Below are 18,699 nucleotides of genomic sequence, written 5' to 3' on the forward strand. Positions count from 1 at the left end.
TTAATGGCATCTTATATTTGATTAAATGTGGGGTATTTCATTTATGAACAAGTTCTTTCTTTCTCTCTCTTTTTTTTTTTCTTTTTGAGACGGAGTCTCACTCTGTCGCCCAGGCTGGAGTGCAGTGGCGCGATCTCGGCTGCAACTTCTGCCTCCCAAGTTCAAGTGATTCTCCAGCCTCAGCCTGAAGAATCCTGAGTAGTTGGGATTACAAGCGCATGCTACCACACCCAGCTAATTTTTGCATTTTTTAATAGAGACCGCGTTTCGCCATGTTGGCCAGGCTGGTCTCGAACTCCTGACCTCAAGCGATCCACCTGCCTCAGCCTCCCAAAGTGTTGGAATTACAGGCGTGAGCCACTGCACCCAGCTGAAGGAGATCTTTATGTCATACTTTGGTAGGGACTAGGGAACAAGCTTAATATACCTTCCTAGGTGTGTGTTCATTCTGAAATAGATGTAACTTGTTTTGAAACTCATGCTGATTTTTTATCAACCTGTGCCATTTGTTCTAACTTAGGCTGGCCGTCTAGATGAACAACTACCCAAGCAAATTCCTTTCACCATCCTCTCAGGAGATCAAGGTTTTCTGGAGCTAGAGAATCAATTTAAGAAGACTCAGAGGCCAGCTCATATACTAAACCCTCACCACTTAGAGGGAGATATGATGTGTGCCTTGTTAAATAGCATATCTGATACCACCAAAGGTACGCAGCTGCAGTCACAGTGCAAACCACCCAAGAGGAGGAGACTTCACTGCTGAGAGAAACCAATAAACTGCTGTCCGCTAGTGAACTGTTGCCTGCTTACTAAACCATCATGTTCTCTTACTTCTATCTTACTTATCTTTTTAACAAAAATCTCACTTTCATTCTTTACTGTTTTAGAAGGAGGATGAATTCATAGTAATTTTCTGGAGCTTTTTTTGATCTAGTAGATAAAATCTATATTGATGTATATAAAATATATATTCATGCGTTATAGTATGTTACTACAGTTTTAAAAGCTCAGAATTCAGATCTTCACTTTGTTTCTGAAATTCCAAGTTGACCTTCAGTTTTTTAGAAAGCAGTGTGCTTAGAGGTGAAAACCAGAGAGCAGTAAAAAAGGCGATCATTTAAGAGGTTGACAGTGACAAAATAAAACGCTGATAGGCTTTTAGGTCCTTAGAGAAGTGGGTACATCCTATCTTATTGCTGGGACTTGCACTTTCTTCTGTACCTTTGTGAGATTGTTCAATGAAAGGAGTGCTGATACCCAATTTCACTTTCTAGTATATAAGAAAAGATGTAATTCTAAGGATTCAGAAGTTTTGTTTTTCGTTTTTCATAATTTCTGCAGTCAAATGCTCTACCACTGAGCTATACCCCCCTTTTTCATAATCTCTGAAGTAAAGAAATATGGATAGAATCATTACTGTTTAAATATCCTAATAATTTAAATTCATGAATAAGGTTTGAAGATATTAATGAATTACCTTAATGAAAAATAGTGGCTTTTTGGCATTTTTATTGTGTGCCTTTAAAGTTTTCAAGTCTGCTTGCCTCCTAGATTTTTTTTTTCTTTCAATGTATTTGGAAGCACATTTTGATTGAAAACTCATTCTGGAGAATTTTGCTCTAATCACTGATTACAGTGGATCAATTGACTTCTGCAAAGTTAGGAATCAGTAATCTGTGCTCTTTATACTCTTTAAAGTGGAGTAATGATGGAAGATTATAAAAGAAAATGAACTCCTGTGTCTTTATCTCATGCCTTAGTTCTGAGTATTATCTTCCTATTCTGTAATTTTTGTTTTCACTTGTTTTTCTATCTGTGGCTTTCTTTTTTCTTAAAAAAACAAAAACAAAAAAACAAAAACAAACAAAAAAAACGGGCTGGGTGCGGTAGCTCACACCTGTAATCCCAGCACCTTTGGGAGGCTGAGGCGGGTGGCTCACCTGAGGTCAGAAGTTCAAGACCAGCCTGGTCAACATGGTGAAACCCCATCTCTACTAAATATACAAAAATTAGCTGGGCATGGTGGTGGTTGCCTGTAATCCCAGCTACTCGGGAGGCTGAGGCAGGAGAATCGCTTGAACCCAGGAGGCGGAGGTTGCAGTGAGCTGAGATTGCACCATTGCGCTCCAGCCTGGGCAATAAGAGCAAAACTTCGTCTCAAAAACAAAAAACACCTCTTCTACTCTTTTGCCATCGCCTTCCCAGTCCTCAACATCTACTTAATATCCTATAAGATAAAGTTTTACCTTTGCCGCACAGGACCAACCTCCCTTTCCTTCTCTTATGCCTCTGCTTTTGGCATAAGAACATTTCTTATGTTCTTTTATAAGTTATAAAAGAACATTTCTTTTATAACTCCAAATGTGAAACCTGTTATGGTTTTGCAGAGGCAAAACCATATTCTGTTTGGAATGAGAGGTGAATGTGAGTAGACTTGCATGGGTATATTACGGTTGGAGGTAAGATACAGGTTATTAATATCTGCTGATTATGCCCTTCCAAATGACTCTTATGTTCTAGGTATTCTTTTTTTTTTTTTTTCTTTAATCACCCATACTCAGTACTCATTTGAACTAACTACTCTTTGGAGGCACATGTGTACTTTATTCTTAATTTTTGTGACATATAGAGATTGTGCACTGCATGAAGAAGGATATGGGCTTTGGTTCAAATGCTAACTTTGCTGTTTCCTAGCAGTGCGATTTCAGGCATGTTACTTAACTTTTTTGGAGCCTCATTTTTTTGTATTTATATGGTTGTAATAGTTAGTGAGGTATGTAAAGTGTCTAGCACGGTATATAAAGCACTTTAGCTATTTAACAAATAATAGCTATTTTTTATTATTACTACCATAAAAAGAAAATGTGATTCCTAGCCACTACATTTTTAATGTTACACTGAATCATAGTATGTTCAGGCTTAGTTATCTGATTTAAGACCAAATTTTTTCTTCATGGAAGACTTAAAACCATCAAATTTCCTGTAGTGAACTTTATAAGGAATCAAAGAAAAATCATTTTCTTGGATAACTTTTTATTCCATTTCCTTTCCTAACAAATAGCTTTGTGAATAGTTGAGTAATAGTTTCTATTAAGGAATGGTATTTAATGTATAATGGGACTCAATAAATCTCTCAGTGTCCATTAATAATATAATTTTTGTTACTAAAGAATGCCAGATAACTCCTTGCACATAGCTAAACATGGTGTTCCTTCTTGTTTTCAGATTTGACAGCCAGTCAGTTTCTTAAGGCAATGTGGTGTTTGGGGTGAAGGGGTCACTGGACCTTTTTGAGAATCTGATGAAAACTTTCTATACCCTCCGTCCCCCAAAATAAACATGTATGTACTACATTGCATACAATTTCAAGGGATCTGTGGTCTCAACGCTTCTAGTTGCCAATCAACAAACAAAATTGTCCTTTGGGATGTAACCTAAGTTTATACTATAAGTCAACAGTCCCCAACCATTTTGGCACCAGGGACTGGTTTCATGGAAGACAATTTTTCCATGGATTGGGGGCAGGAGGTGGGGCATTAGATTCTCATAAGGAGCGTACAACCTAGATCCCTTGCACGTGCAGTTCATAATAGGGTTTGTGCTCCTATGAGAATCTAATGCCGCTGCTGATCTGACAGGAGGAGGAGCTCAGGTGGTAATGCTGCCTCACCTGCTGTTCACCTCCTGCTGTGCGGCCCAGTTCCTAACAGGCCACAGGCTGGTACTTGTCCATGGCCCTGGGGTTGGGGACTCCTGCTATAAGTAACATACAGTGATAAGTTCTCTCATGTTTGTTATTATACAGCTAGGCTAGTGATTTTTCAGATTTTTGAATTTTTCACCAGAGCATAGAGAAGTGATACAAGTTTGAGTCTCTTATTCTTTATAAGTTTTCAGAAATTTACCATCAGCAGGACTAAAAAGTGGTTTTTATTAGACTAAAGATTGCTGTATAAATAGGAAGGATCTTTTGAATATTGTTGTCAGAATCAATGATCGTATGGTATCATACTAGGATAAATTAGTCTTTGCTAATTTCTCTGTTAATTGAAAATCTTTCCAGAGGTACTTATTTCAGTAAAAATACAGATATTTGGAGTTGCTGGTTCTGTATATCGGTGTCCAGTCATTTGTTCCTAAGGCATTGTTTTTGCGTGGTGGGGAGGGGAAAGGTTAAGTAGCTTTATTACTGGTACATTTTTAGGTCTCTGACTTGGTTAGTTAGGGTAAAAGTTCTTTTCTCTCCTTGTAAGCATCAGGATTTCAATGTGAACATTTTAATTACAGCTATGATATATGTATAAATTCTTGTAGAGACATTTAAAAAGTCTGTTAACTTTAATTTCTGCCCCCACCTTGGTCTTCTTATCCTTCATCATTTCTATTTTATATTGTACTCATCCTCACTTTCTTAACACTTAAGATACATGGATCCTTTCTGGTAATCCCAATCAGAGAAGCCAGGTAGACTTTCTTAGACCATTTATATTTTATTCCCAAATACTTCTTTATTCTAACTCAAGCCTCATGTTTCAGAGATGCAGATATAACTTGTCACTTAAATGTTGAAAGAAAAAAAGGTGAACTTTTTTATTGAAAAAAGTTTATTGTAGTTTATTGAAGACCTACTATGTGCCAGCCACCATGTTAACTGCTTTTTATGTTTGTAGTGTTTACAGATGTTTAAATATGTTTAAAGAACTTCTTCCACATGCTTTTTAATCCCCTTTGCAAGCTACGAAGTAGATATTGGATTACCCCATTTTATAAGTGTGGAAGGAAGCACAGGTTCAGAAAGGTTAAATAATCTACCTGCAGCCACAGAGCAAGTGCTTTGCTTTTCATTAGTATCAACGACTATGGGTGGGACTTTCACTGACACAAATACGTGATTCCATGATGTAGAGCTAGCCACCCAGTGTGAATTACTGGCTTTAACCATGTCCTTGAAGAATGAAGATAATGGGAGATATTCTGCCACAGTATAGTGACATTGCAGAGTTTATATAAAGATATCAAACAAGTTTTTTATTTTTAAATAACATTCAGGAAGAATGCGCTTTTTTTTTTTGTCAGAAGAAATGATTTGGTTATGAGTTCTGGTGCTTTAAAAAGTAAAGTGATTATATGCTGAATATAGCCAAGGAAAGCAATTAGCATTCTAATTTCTTTAGGATCTTTTGTCTCATAATTAAATGAATAAGCACCATCTTTCCAGGCTCCTCGAGATGTTGGCACTAGAACTACAAGCACTGCAGTGAGCTTATTGGAGTACTGCAACATGTGGTTTCAAAGAAATTCACTAGAAACCTGCCTCCCATTGCTTCCTCTACCTTTCCCGTAATCGATCTAAATGTTCCAGGGCACACAGAAGTTAATATTTTCAGTGTTTTCTTATTTGGGCCAGTATCTGCTCCCTTGAGAATTACATATAATGAAAAAGATGTTACTACAAGATAATTTTTGTTGAATCTGTATGCTCCTTAGATGGTCTTGTTTATAAGCCTGAGACTCTCATATCCATTTAGTTGTGGCTTCATTGTGGATGAGTGGGTTAGAAGCAGTAAGTATGGTTGGCATCTATAGAGTCATACCAATTACACAGATTTTTAAATCCATCTTACATATAGAGCATAAACATTCACCTAGGTGCTATGGAAGTGTAGATGATTGAAGCAGCATCATGGCCTGTGAACTAGGCATTACCTAAAATAATTGTTGAACTTATTTCTTAAAGTCTGTCTGCCTGTTGTTTCCTCAGCCTGTTAATGAAAACTATAGGTTGTTTCTTTGGGCACCATTATAAAAATATGTTTGATAAAATTAATTCCATGCAAAGGTACTGAAAATAAGAAAGAATATTTACGATTTTCTCTGTTCTTCTGATGGGGTTGACTGAGGCAAAAGAAACCTTTTATGATATTAATATTTGCAACCCCATGTCAAGTTAATCCTTGACAAATCAAGGATTTGTCATTATTCAAACCTGTAGTGTAGCCTTAAGCCTTGCATGCAATGATGAATTGTTTGGATGAGTTATAACATGCTGCTTTTGACTGACCTTGACTTTAAATTGTAATAACAGAAACCTGGGGGTATTTTCCTTTTGTTCTTAATGTTTAGAGCAAGCTTGTCTAACCTGCGGCCCATGGGCCACATGTGGCCCAGTTCAGCTTTGAATGTGGCCCAACACAAATTCGTAAACTTTCTTAAAACATTATGAGAGTTTTTTTTTTTTTTGCGTTTTCTTATTTTGCTCATTGGCTCTCGTTAGTGTTAGTGTATTTTATGTGTTCCCCAAGACAATCTTCTTCCAATGTGGTCCAGGCAAGCCAAAGATTGGACACCCCTGGTTTAGAGGTTTAATTTTGTTGTTTAATTTGTAAATGTAATGTTTTATTTACCTAAAACACTGCTTGAAATATTTGAAGTATTTTGCTGGAATTAATAGCAAAGATGACTTGTAAAAACAAATTTCTGCAGCAAAAGAATATAGTGAAATATAGTGATTTAATTTTTATTTATAGACACTTAAAGGTCTTTTTAATGTATATTTTAAGTTTTTAAGTTTGCACAGAAACAAATATATCTATATGATTTGTATTTAGTTAAGTGCTGATTCAAGTCACTGACGTATATATATATAGATGCATATCTGTTTATATTTGTATAATTATATCTTGATATATTGATTTAAATGTAGTTAAAGTGATAAGCAAAATATTAGGTTATTGATAGTACAATGTTTCAAATTTTTTAAAGGTGAACTTTATTTTTCAGAATAGTTTTAGATTTACAAAAAAGTTGTGAAGATAGTACAGAGTGTTTCCATGTACCCATACTTAGTTTCCCTTGTTAGTAACATGTTATGTTAGAGTGATACATTTGTCATAATTCACGGAACAATATTAGGACATTATTACTAATTCCAGCCTTTAGTTTTCCCCAATGTCCTTTTTCTTTTCTTTTCTCCCCTCCCCTCCCGTCTTTTCTTTTCTTTCTTTTCTCATCTCGTCTCATTTCATTTCTTGAGACAGGGTCCCACTCTGTCACTCAGGTTGGAATGCAGTGGCGTGATCTCGGCTCACTGCAACCTCCGCCTCCCAGGTTCAAGCGATCTTCCTACCTCAGCCTCCCAAGTAGCTGGGACTATAGGTGCGCACCACCATACCTGGCTAATTTTTTTGTATTTTTAGTAGAGACAGGGTTTTGCTATGTTGCCCAGGCTGGTCTCGAACTCCTGAGCTCAGGCGGTCCACCCACTTCGGCCTCCCAAAGTGCTGGAACTACAGATGTGAACAACCACGCCTGGCCTCAATATCCTTTTTCTACCCCAGGACCTCTTGGGATCCCACATGACATTTAGACATTAATCTCCTTAGGCTCCATGGTTCAAATTTTAAGTGAGTTTTGCAGTGCCTTTTCAGTCATACCATATTATAAAGCCTTCGGTCTCTTATTATGAAAGCATGTAAGACATCAGGTAAGTAAGTTTGTGCCATGCAAGAGGCATTGTTAATTAAAACCTATGGTGTTATCTCCAAAGAGATGAATGCATATGATTTTCAAAACAGGAGAATTTAATGTCACCATTTTTAATATTATTTGGTAAGCGTTGGAAAAAACCTAGTGTGGGAAAGTAGTGTAACACTAATGAACTGTATTATAACAAGTAAGCTTGGGTATGAGAAGTTATTGAAAATAATATTGAGAATACATAAATTTATGGCACAATAACTGTATGTATTGATTCTTCTTTACAGAATGTGACAGTGATGATAACATGGGTGCCAAAAATACTTCAATAGGAGAAGAATTTATATCCACAGAAGGTAACCTAGTAGAGTTAATCTCTTTTCTACTTGACTGTATCTGTATTGTTTTTTAATTTCTCTGTCTCTCACCCATTCACCCCTCTTATTCCCTTCTACCCCCAAGTTAAAACATTTTCTCAGTTTGAAGGATAGCTTTGCATTTTTCATGTAAGATGACTTAGGGGTAATACTAATTTAGAAAGCTAGAATGGGTCAGCCAATTATGGCCCTAGGGTCAAATCCAGTCCACTATCTTTAGGAACACAGCCATACATTTAAGTATTGTCTATGCTATTGCTTTTGTACCACAACTGCAAGGTTGAATAGGTGTGGCACAGACAGTAGAGCCCCTCCACCTCCACCCCCCTCAAATAATTATTTTCTAACCCTTTAAAAAGAAAAAGTTTGCTAACCCCTGGGCTAGGAGGTGATTTTGATTTCCTAATTATTACTTATCTTGAGTAGTTTTAAGAGTATTAAAAGACAGGCAGTGGAACTCTAAAAGCAAGCACTTATATCTAAATATAAATGGGCTTTTTAAAATAAATTTTAAAAGGTTTTTTTTGTTTGTTTGTTTTTTGTTTTTTTGAGACAGAGTCTCTGTCACCCAGACTGGAATGCAGTGGTACAATCTCAGCTCACTGCAACCTCTGCCTCCTGGGTTCAAGTGATTCTTGTGCCCCAGCCTCCACAGTAGCTGGTATTACAGGTGTGTGCCACCAACGTGCCCAGCTAAAAATTAAAATTCTCTTTTACTCTTCTTAAAAGAAAAGCTATTTCCTTCCATAGGTTAAAGAGAACTTTTTATGTCACTTGGCTTCAAATCATTTGCTGGCTGTACCATTATTTGGTTGTGTCTTGTAACCATTCTTTACTTTGGTTTTTCTATAACAGACTGTACTTTTTAATAACCAGGGGGAAATGAGATAATGAATCTTAGAAAATACTTTGAGCTTCACTGGAGAAGTTGAAAGTGTTATATCAGCATCTTCGACATTAAAGAAAAACAGTAGGAGCCTTCATGTACATTCCAGTATAATGTTTATTGTTGGAGATTGTAGGGTAGGAATGTGGAGGCTGGAAAGTAGGGATGGAAATGTGACTAAACACACACAAACAGAATGGCCCGACTGGTATGTTTTCTTTGCATTTCCTTGATCTCAGATAATACAACTAGTTTGACTAAGAGCATACTAGAGCTTTATGCTATTAGGAGTTTGGGAAATGGAGTCTGGCAGTGGAATCGATTCATCCATTAGATTAAGTAGATAGCTGTAATCTTTCTGCCTTATAGCCAAATTTCATTGGTTAAACAAAACTGGCAATAAATCTATACCTAATTGGAAGGAAGCAAGTGTTTTGACCAACTTGTTTTCCCAGCATTGTCTTTCAAAGTCTAGCTCAATGCCTAGCAGCCACATAATGATGAATTAAACAAATGAAAGAACTTTTGTGCGTTTTGAACAAAAACTGCCAATTAAGTTGTTTATCAACGCCACTAAAAGATAAGCAGTACTGAACATCTAAAGAGTTCAGATTTTGCAACTTTTATTTGACACCTCGTAACTCATCCCATGGAAAATGCCAGGCAAAATTATAACTTTTAAATAATTATAAGCTATCACAGTTTTGTGGGCTCCTAGCTAACCTAGGAAATCTGAGATTTGTGTAACTGGATATGTACCACATATTATCTATGTAATGCATTTTATGGTTTGGAGGTGGAGATGTTACATTTTTGTGATTATTTGGTTTGGAAAAATAATTATTTTTATAGGATTCAAGAGAAGATACTTTAAACCTATAACTAGTTGTCATAGTTAAAATAGAGGTGGGGATAAAATCCTTTAATTCCAAGAAAAACCAAAGGAATGTGTTTGTGTTTTGTATCCTGATGCTTTATATAAAATAAGTGTGAGAAGCACACGGTGTTTCACATAAGTTAAGGAATATGGGCTCCTTTGCACTTTTCTCTAACACCCTTCTTCTTTTCCCCTCCTCATCACCCCAAAAGAGCTAACTCGAATTTCATCTCTTAGGTTGAACCATATAGAATTGCCATTTTTGTAGGCACTGTTGTATGGTCAGTGCCTTTCCTAGATTGTCCATCTTTAGACACAGCCAACCACTCTCTATTCTGGGCTCCCTCTGTACCAGGCCAAGTGGATTTAAAATACCTCTGTCTACAACTTTCATCTCTGCTGACTGTAAGCTCCTTAGGGAGTAGGATCAGGTTTTATTTATCTTTACTTCAGCAGCACCTAGTACAGTGTTTGGCACAAAATGGTTGCTTGTTAAATGAATAAACTTTTAACAAACTTAAAACATGTTAGAGCCACCAGGACCCATTTCCCTATAACTGGATAAGGGAAATTAAGATAGAGGCTATTTTGTTATAGAATATTGGGTTATTTTGTTGACCCTGAACCACAGAAGCAAAATAATGTTCTAGTCTAGACCTGATAACAAAACTCAAAAAAAATTTTAAGCAACCTCTTAAGTGTCTTTTTATTCCTTCCTTTCCCAGTACAACTCTGTAAATGCCTGAGAAATAGTGGCAGAAGACAGGATAAATCTGCTTATGGCTTTTTGCCTTAGGGTAATTCCCTCCTTCCGTGATGTCTTATTCTTTGTTGTTCCCCATAGACCAATATCAAACTCTGACCGTGCAGGCCAGTCATAACAATCCCATATAGTCTATTTCCTGTACTTGACAGAGGAAACAGATGCCGCATAATGTAGTGGTGAAAAGTACAGTCTTTGGATTCATACTGCCTAAGTTAAAACTCTGCTGCTTACAAGTTGTGTAATATTGGACAAGTCACTTAACTTCACTGTGCTTCAGCTTCCTCATTTTAAATATGGGAATATTAGTATACCTACCTTACTAGAATAACATGACATATGGTAAATAGTATATATTGGTTGCTGCTACTGTTACTGGGATTATGATGATCATTATGCCATTATTTACTTATATGTTCACCAAAGGTCTACTCTAGAGGTATGTCTGTTAACTAGAGGTATTCTGACTCAAATTGCTGGAAAAGACAGAGGACAGCATTATATAGATAATTTTCTTTGCAAAACCATCTTTCCGTAAATGTTAGCAATATGCCTTATTCTGAGAATTCCTTCAATTAATAGCAGTCAAAACTGCTCTTAATCTTAACAACTTGTGAGAGTCAGACTATTCTCTTCATTTTATATGAAAACTGAGGCTTCTAAACATTAAGTAATTTGGCCTTACATCCACAGTTTTAAAATGATTGGGGAACCATTTTTATATGTCTTCTACCTCCTACTACTGGTTCTTTTTGTTGTTTGTTTGCCATAATTACTGCTCTCAAAGTAAATGAAATTAAGGCAGAAAGGAGGGTAAGGGGAACACAGAGCTAGCCACAGAATAGAAAAACAAGGACAGATTTTTCACAAGTGTTCTTTATTTTTTCATATGGCTTCAAGTTACTATCTGATGTCCTTTAATTTCAATCTGAGAGATTCTCTTTCGCATTTCTTGTAGGGCAGGTCTACTAGTAAATTCTGTAGCTTTTGTTTATCTGAGAATTTCTTTAAGAATAGTTTTGTCAGATATAGAATTCTTGATCGACATTCTTATTTTCTGGACTCCATGGTTTTTTATAAGAAATAAGCTAGTAATTTTATTAAGGCTGTCTTGTATGTGATGAGTTGTTTCTCTCTTGTTGTTTTCATTGTCTTTGGCTTTTGACAGTTTGACTATAACATGTCTCAGTGTGGGTCTCTTTAGAGTTCATTGAGCTTCTTGGATATGTAGATTCACCTCTTTCATCAAATTTGGGAGTTTTTCAACCATTATTTCTTCAAACATTCTTTCTGATCCTATTTCGCTTCCCCTCTTGAGACTTCTGTAATGCATATGTTAGTTCACTTGTTGGTGTCCCACAGGTTCCTTGGACTCTGTTTACTTTTCTTCATTTTTCTTTCTGTTCCTCATACTGGATGATTGATTGATTGATTGATTTAGACTGAACCCAAACCAAGACACACACTGGATAATTTAAATTATCCTATCTTTAAATTTGCTGACTCTTTCTTCTTTGTACTCAAATTCATTAAGCCCCTCTAAAGATTTTTCATTTTAGTTACTGTACTTTTCAGTTCCTGAGTTTCTGTTTGATGGGCTTTTAATAATTATGCCTCATTGGTACTCTTAATTTTGTTCATACATTGTTTTCCTTTAGTTCTTTGAACATACATAAGACAGTTGGCTTAAAGTCTTTGTCACCCATGCTATATCATGTAGCCTGTTGCTCCTAGTCTACAAACTTGTATAGCATGTTATTGTGCTGAATACTGTAGACATTGTAACATAATGGTAAATATTTTTGTATCTAAACATAGAGACATAAAAATACATAAAAAATGGTATACCTGTATAAGGTACTTACCCTGAATGGAGCTTGCAGGATGGGGAAGTTGCTCTGGGTGAGTCAGTGAGTGAGTGGTGAGTGAATGTGAAGGTCTAGGATGTTACTGTACTCTACTGTAGATTTTATAAACACTGTACGATTAGGCTATACTACTTTTTTTTGTGAGATGGAGTCTTGCTCTGTTGCCCAGGCTGGAGTGCAGTTGTGTGATCTCGGCTCACTGCAACCTCCGCCTCCCAGGTTTAAGCAATTCTCCCACCTCAGCCTCCCAAGTAGCTGGGATTATAGGCATGTGCCACCACGCCCGGCTAATTTTTATATTTTTGGTAGAGATGGGGTTTCTCCATGTTGGCCAGGCTGGTCTCGAACTCCTGACCTCAGGTGATCCGCCCACCTTGGCCTTCCAAAGTACTCGGATTAAGACATGAGCCACTGTGCCTGGCCTATACTACATTAAAAAAAATTTTTTTTTTTCAATAATCAGTTCACCTTAGCTTACTGTAACTTGTATAAACTTTAAAATTTTTAACTTTTTGTCTCTATTGTAATAACACTTAAAACACAAACACTTTGCACAGCTACAGAGAAATATTTTCTTTATATCCTTATTCTATAAGCTTTTCCCTACTTTTAAATTGTTTTATTACTTTTAAAACTTTTTTGTTAAAAACTAAGACACAAACACATATATATTAGCTTAGACCTGCACAGAGTCAGGATCATCAATACCACTTTTATAAGTAGCAGTACCCTCTAAAATAATAATAAAAAGTATAGTAAATACATAAACCAGTACCAGAGTTTATTATAATTTTCAAGTGTTATGTACTGTACATAATTGTATGTGCTGTACTTTTATACAACTGGCAACATAGTGTATTTGTTTACAGCAGCATCACCACAAACACATGAGTAATATGTTGCACTGCAACATGAAGATGGCTATGACATCACTAGGCAATAGGAATTTTTCAGGTCTATTATAATCTTATGGGACCACTGTTGTATATGTGATCCACTGTTTACCAAAAGTTGATATGCAGCACATGACCATACTTGCTTTTTGTTTTTTATAGTCTTTCAGCTGGCAAGTTTAATCCCTATAAGCTCACTGGAGGTATGATATCTTTGTATAGATGTTGCTGTACTTAACGATGGTTTATCATTTTTTTACTTTATAAGGATGTGAAAGCAATATGCATTTAGTATAAACCATACTTCAAATTTTGAATTTTAGTTCAAAGATTTTTATAACTTTAATTGTAAAACAGACATTGTGATTTCATATATATATGTATACACATATACATATATATACACACATATACATATATACACATATATATACACATATACATATATATACACATATATATATACACATATACATATATATATATATACACACACATACATATAACCTACTATCATTTGTTAAAAAGACCTTTCCCTATCATTCTGCAGTGCTACCTTTGTTATAAATCCAATGTCCATATATGCATGGGTCTGTTTCTGAGCTGTCTATGCTGTTCCTTTGGTCTATTTATTCTTGCACTAATACCACATTAATTACTGTAACTTTATAATAAGTGTTCATATCTTAGACAAGTCTTGTCCCCTTGTTTTTCTTTGGTAAGAGTGTCTTGGCTTTTCTTTGCATTTCCTCATCCCTTTTAATTCATCTTAAGGGCAACTAACTGATCCTAGAGTGTAGCTTTAACTTGATACACAGTTCATGCTAGTTTGTAGTACTTTAAATTAGACAACATAACACTAGTGCCCCCACTCAGAGGAACATGCGGTTGCATCTTAGGGAGATCACTGGTGCCTGTAGCCAAGTAGCCTCTGAGAGACTGTGGACCAGATGGGATGAGATAAATCTGGTGTGAGAAGCTAGTGAAGGCCAAGAAATTGACACCAAATTTCACCCTCCTGGATTTTAGCATCATTCCCAAGGAGGAGATGGAACTCAACTATTGTGAACCCAATAATGTCTGTCTTGTTCACTATTACATTGCTGTTCCTGGTATATAATGGGCATTCAATAAATATTTGTCAAATGAGTTTACATACATCTGCATACAGCATATATTATATGCTTCACAGATGACATTTATGTGGCTATGAGTTTCACTACCTTAGATGCTAGGATGCTTTAAGCTAATTTTTTCTCAGCTTTATTGAGGTATAATTAAAAATTAAACTAAATTTTTAATGGCCTGTGACATTTTGTCATTTCATGGAGTTGCCTTTCTGTTTAAAGTCTTATATGTATCACCTCAAGTCTTTTCGCAAATAAGTGATACAGATTTTTTTTAAATGTTGAAACAAGTGATTACCTGTCAGTGATTTTAAAAGTTTGTTGACTTTCTATATTCCTAAGTGGAATTAACTTGCAAGTTCTAAGTTCATATATAAAATTCAATTCGAGATCATATCTAGATTTTCATATTTCAAAATACTCAATTTTTTAGTAGAGAAACTGCCAAGTTATCCTATGTTTTTCCATTTTGATTTTACTTTTCTTCTTGAAAAGATGAATACAGTCAATGAAACTTAAATAAATACAGCACATGTTGAGTTTTCTGTCCTAAGTGTTAAAATTCTGTTTTTTAATGCAGATGTGGAATTAGAAGAAGCTATTAGAAGAAGTCTTGAGGAAATGTAATTAAAGATATTACCACACAACATCAAGTGGCCTTGAAGAGACTCAGATAATGAATTCTTGAGTTTGTTATCTAAAGGAGACCAGAAATCCACTATTACAAATGTATTTGAAAACATGTTTTTGCTTTCATATGTTCAAAATCTGATCTTTGTTTTGTATTTTTGTGCTAATGTGCAAACATGTACAGAAGGAATAGAATACATGTTCATGCAAATATAAATTATGTATTCTAATATAGGTGTAACAGTTTCCCAGTTAACTTTGAATTTATATATTTAGATTTAAAGGATTAAAAAAAAAAGGAAAGCTCTTGACAGTTGTTTCCCAAATAGCATGAGTTCTTTAATTTTATTTGTACTGTACAAATGATGCTAGTTTATTTTTTTAGGAGTGAAAATGAATATAAAAAAGGTGACATAGGTCAAGTTTTCCATAAATTCTACTTCTCATGTGGCACTATTATATAATACCTTTGAGATCTTTGTTTATGTTTATTAGAAGAGGGTAGTGGAAACTGATCATGGAAACATTTAAAACTTTATCAGCAATGTTCTTTGTGGGTACCATGCATACGTAAATTATTGCTTTAATTAGGGCAGCACATTGCTAAAATAAAAAATACACCTTAATTTTTAAGAAATAATTTAAATGAAACAATTTCCATTCCTTTTACCTGCTTAGACTTTTATGTGACTTGTATGGTCTCCTGTTTAAAGGGAATGGTGTCAAAATATTTGCATAAAATTATTTTTCATAACATTAGTCCTTTTTTATATATTTGTGTAAACATAATATTCTTCAAGAAATAATGTTGAAAGCCTACTCAGGAATAATCTTCCTTAACTCTTTAAATTTTAATTTCATGTGGAGTGTTTTCAGTTTAGTTATTCACTGAATTGTCAGTTTCCTTCATTTGGTATTACATATTTAATTCTTAAATATTGAGGCCCCATTGTGAGTAATAAAAAATACGACATAAGTAGAAGACTAAGAAGGGCTTGTCATATTATCTTTGTGTATATGCTTCATGTTATTTGACCAGAAATGTCTTACCTCTAAAAATTTTTAGTAGTAATTATTTACCAAACTTAAAAACATTTCTATAAATATAAAGCTTTTCTTTATATTTAAGACAAAATATAAAGGCTAGAATTTTGTTCCTTCTCTGTAACACTAAATATTTTAGTGTGAAATTGAATTTTTTTATTACTATAGTCTTTTCAATCTACAATTTGTGTTTTTAATTTCTTGATATGTCACTTCTGTTCCTCCCTGCTTGCATTTTTTAAAAACTAGACATTGTGGCTTGAGAATTTATCAATCATCTTTCCAAAATGACCACATTGTGCTTTTAGTTTGTATGTTTAAGTGGTCAAGCAAGGCTCTAGGAGGTAGTCACTGAGCTGGACCTTAAACACATCTGCAGGAGCTCACAAAATAGTGAGGAGCAAAAGAGGCATTCCAGAAAGATGAGTAGTTAAGCAGATGTGGGGGCAGGGCAAGAGGAGACAGCACCTTGTTGCCAGAGATTCTACACAAAGGTGTGATGGACACTGATGCGCTATTAAGAAGCTTTTGTGGTGTGTGGGGTAGAGAATAATTAAGGCTTCTGATAAGATAGGAAAGAGATATTTCATCATGACTGTTAAGAAAAGGTAACTGGGTTGTTTAATGTTTTAATTGATAATTGTCACTGATTGTATTTCTACTTGTTAAATAATTAAAAATCATCTTAAAATTCATACTTTGACTTTAATTTAGACACAAGGAGATGTAATCGCTGTATAACATCAGAGAAAGTTATATGGATTATCATCAAAAGTAAATGTTTCTAACATTGACAAAGATGCTTATCTTTTCATTACATCATTCACTCATTAATTCATTCAGTCACAAAATATTGAGTACCCACCATGTGCCAGCAACTGTTCTAAGCACTTGGAATATACCAGTAAGCAAAACAAAGCCCTTACCCCTCTGTGGAGCACATATTGGTGGAGAGGAGGGGATTGTACAATGTTAGTAAGCAAGTAAATAAAATTGCATATCTGATGGTGATACATGTAACGACGGAAAATAAACAAGGGAAGGGAATAAATAGTGCAGGGACAGGGAGTTGGGGGAAGGCTTGCTATTTTTAATAGGGTGGTCAGAAAAGGTCTCCCTGATAGGTAAACTTGAGCAAAGACCTGAAGAAGGTGAGGGAATGAGGATGAAAATACATATCGGGAAGAGAGTTCCAGGTGGAGGAGGGGAAGGTCCAGACAGGAGCTTAGTATATTCAAGGAAAAGCAGGAAGGCTAGTATGGCTGACAGGATGAGCTAGGAGAGTAATAGGAAATGAACTTACTGAGGTTTTTCTAATGACCTGGGCTTTTACTCTGACGTGAGGAGCCAGTGAAGGTTTCTGAGAATAAATGGTATGATCGGCCTTATTTAGGATTGCTGTAGTTGCTGCACTGAGAGAACATGTACATGAGAGGCAAGAGTAGAAGCAGGGAGACCAGAGAGGAAGGTATTGTAGTACTCCAGGTGCAAACTTACCAGGTAGCTTGAACCAGAATGATGGCGGTAGAATTGGGAAGAATCTGGATATATTCTGAAGGTAAAATTGTGGGATTTACTAATGGGGTGGATCTAGGATATGAGAGAAAAAGAGTTCAGGATGATTCTAAAGTCACTTGATAGACTTTCAAACCACTCACAAAATGTGTTTTGTTTTCGTTTGTGTCATGATAGTTATTTTTAATAAGGTCAAATAATCCCCTACCCCAAGAGTTAATTAGGATTTAGAATGAGTTCAGAGGGAATTGGGATCCAGCCTTAAGGGCTTCAACTCTGTTCAAGTATTTAAATGGCTTTGATCTTTGATTAAAGGTGGTGGTTCAGCTTTAAACTATTATTATCTATCATTTTCTGTGCCCTGTACATTGTCATCCTTGCAATGAGAGGCATAGAGCTATCAGGAGAGGGGACTAAAGCCTAACTTTTTAAGTAGACTAATCTTCGTATCCTCAGCTCTATTCCGTCTTTTACCGACAGCTGGTGCCTGACCTAGAGGCCTACTGCATCTTTTTGTTAACAGACGATTTTTAAAAGTTGAGGACTTTTTAATGCCAATTATTTCACTCAGAATATTTATTTATTTATTTATTTATTTACTTATTTTTTGAGACAAGGTCTCGTTCTGTCGCCCACGCTGGAGTGCAGTGACGAGATCTCGGCTCTCTCAACAGGAATAATTTCAATAGCAAAAATTTAAAACCCCTTCATTAAGCCAGGCGTGGTGGTTCACACCTGTAAACCCAGCACTTTGGGAGGCTGAGGTGGGAGGACCGCTTGAACCCGGGAGGTCGAGGCTGCAGTAAGTCGTGACTGCGCCACTACACTCCAACGTGGGCGACAGTTAGACCTTATCTCAAAAACAAAAGAAAATTAGAATGGTAAAAATGAAGTAAATTCACTTTGCTTCCCACATCTAGCCAGACAGGGAAAGATGGAGTAGCTTTTTCTTTTTTACTTCATAGCTTCAGTGTTGTCCGGGCTTTCATTACTCTCATCTCAGTATAAAGTGGTAACAGGAAGGTCAGGTGAGTGTGGGCTGCCTAGGAGCTGTACTTACTGCCTTCTGTTTCACAAAAGGACGTTTTCTCCCCATATCACAGGACTCTTAATGTCGTTGTTCTTGCTTTAAATTATGGGTGCTGGGAGAAACTAAACGAAGCCGTCACTGAGCAATACACCCACAGCCCATCCACCGATAGGAACCTTCGCGTGGGGGGAGTTGGTTACTTTTAGGTTGCAT

At 35.9% G+C, this 18,699-nt stretch overlaps 1 protein-coding gene and 1 long non-coding RNA gene across 8 annotated transcripts in view; one reads left to right on the forward strand and one right to left on the reverse strand.

Annotated features, from left to right (window-relative positions):
• The window catches only part of ZNF451 (zinc finger protein 451), a 79,711-nt gene extending 63,075 nt beyond the window's left edge, over positions 1-16,636 (forward strand). For 4 of the 7 annotated variants that reach the window (XM_054556769.2, XM_054556770.2, XM_054556771.2 and 1 more), the window contains 4 exons: positions 521-707; positions 7,764-7,832; positions 8,410-8,523; positions 14,848-16,636. In XM_054556769.2, the coding sequence (XP_054412744.1) occupies positions 521-707; positions 7,764-7,832; positions 8,410-8,523; positions 14,848-14,894 (417 nt within the window). In that variant the 3' untranslated portion in view covers positions 14,895-16,636. 7 annotated transcript variants of the gene reach the window in all.
• Positions 16,191-18,683, reverse strand: LOC134761529 (uncharacterized). The gene is made up of 2 exons (XR_010140230.1): positions 18,517-18,683; positions 16,191-17,531 (listed from the first exon to the last, which is right to left on the reverse strand). It is a non-coding gene; the product is annotated as an uncharacterized LOC134761529 (long non-coding RNA).
• Positions 18,684-18,699: the final 16 nt, after the last annotated feature.

Source organism: Pongo abelii, chromosome 5, assembly GCF_028885655.2.
Source record: "Pongo abelii isolate AG06213 chromosome 5, NHGRI_mPonAbe1-v2.0_pri, whole genome shotgun sequence".
Classification (NCBI taxonomy): Eukaryota; Metazoa; Chordata; class Mammalia; order Primates; family Hominidae; genus Pongo; species Pongo abelii.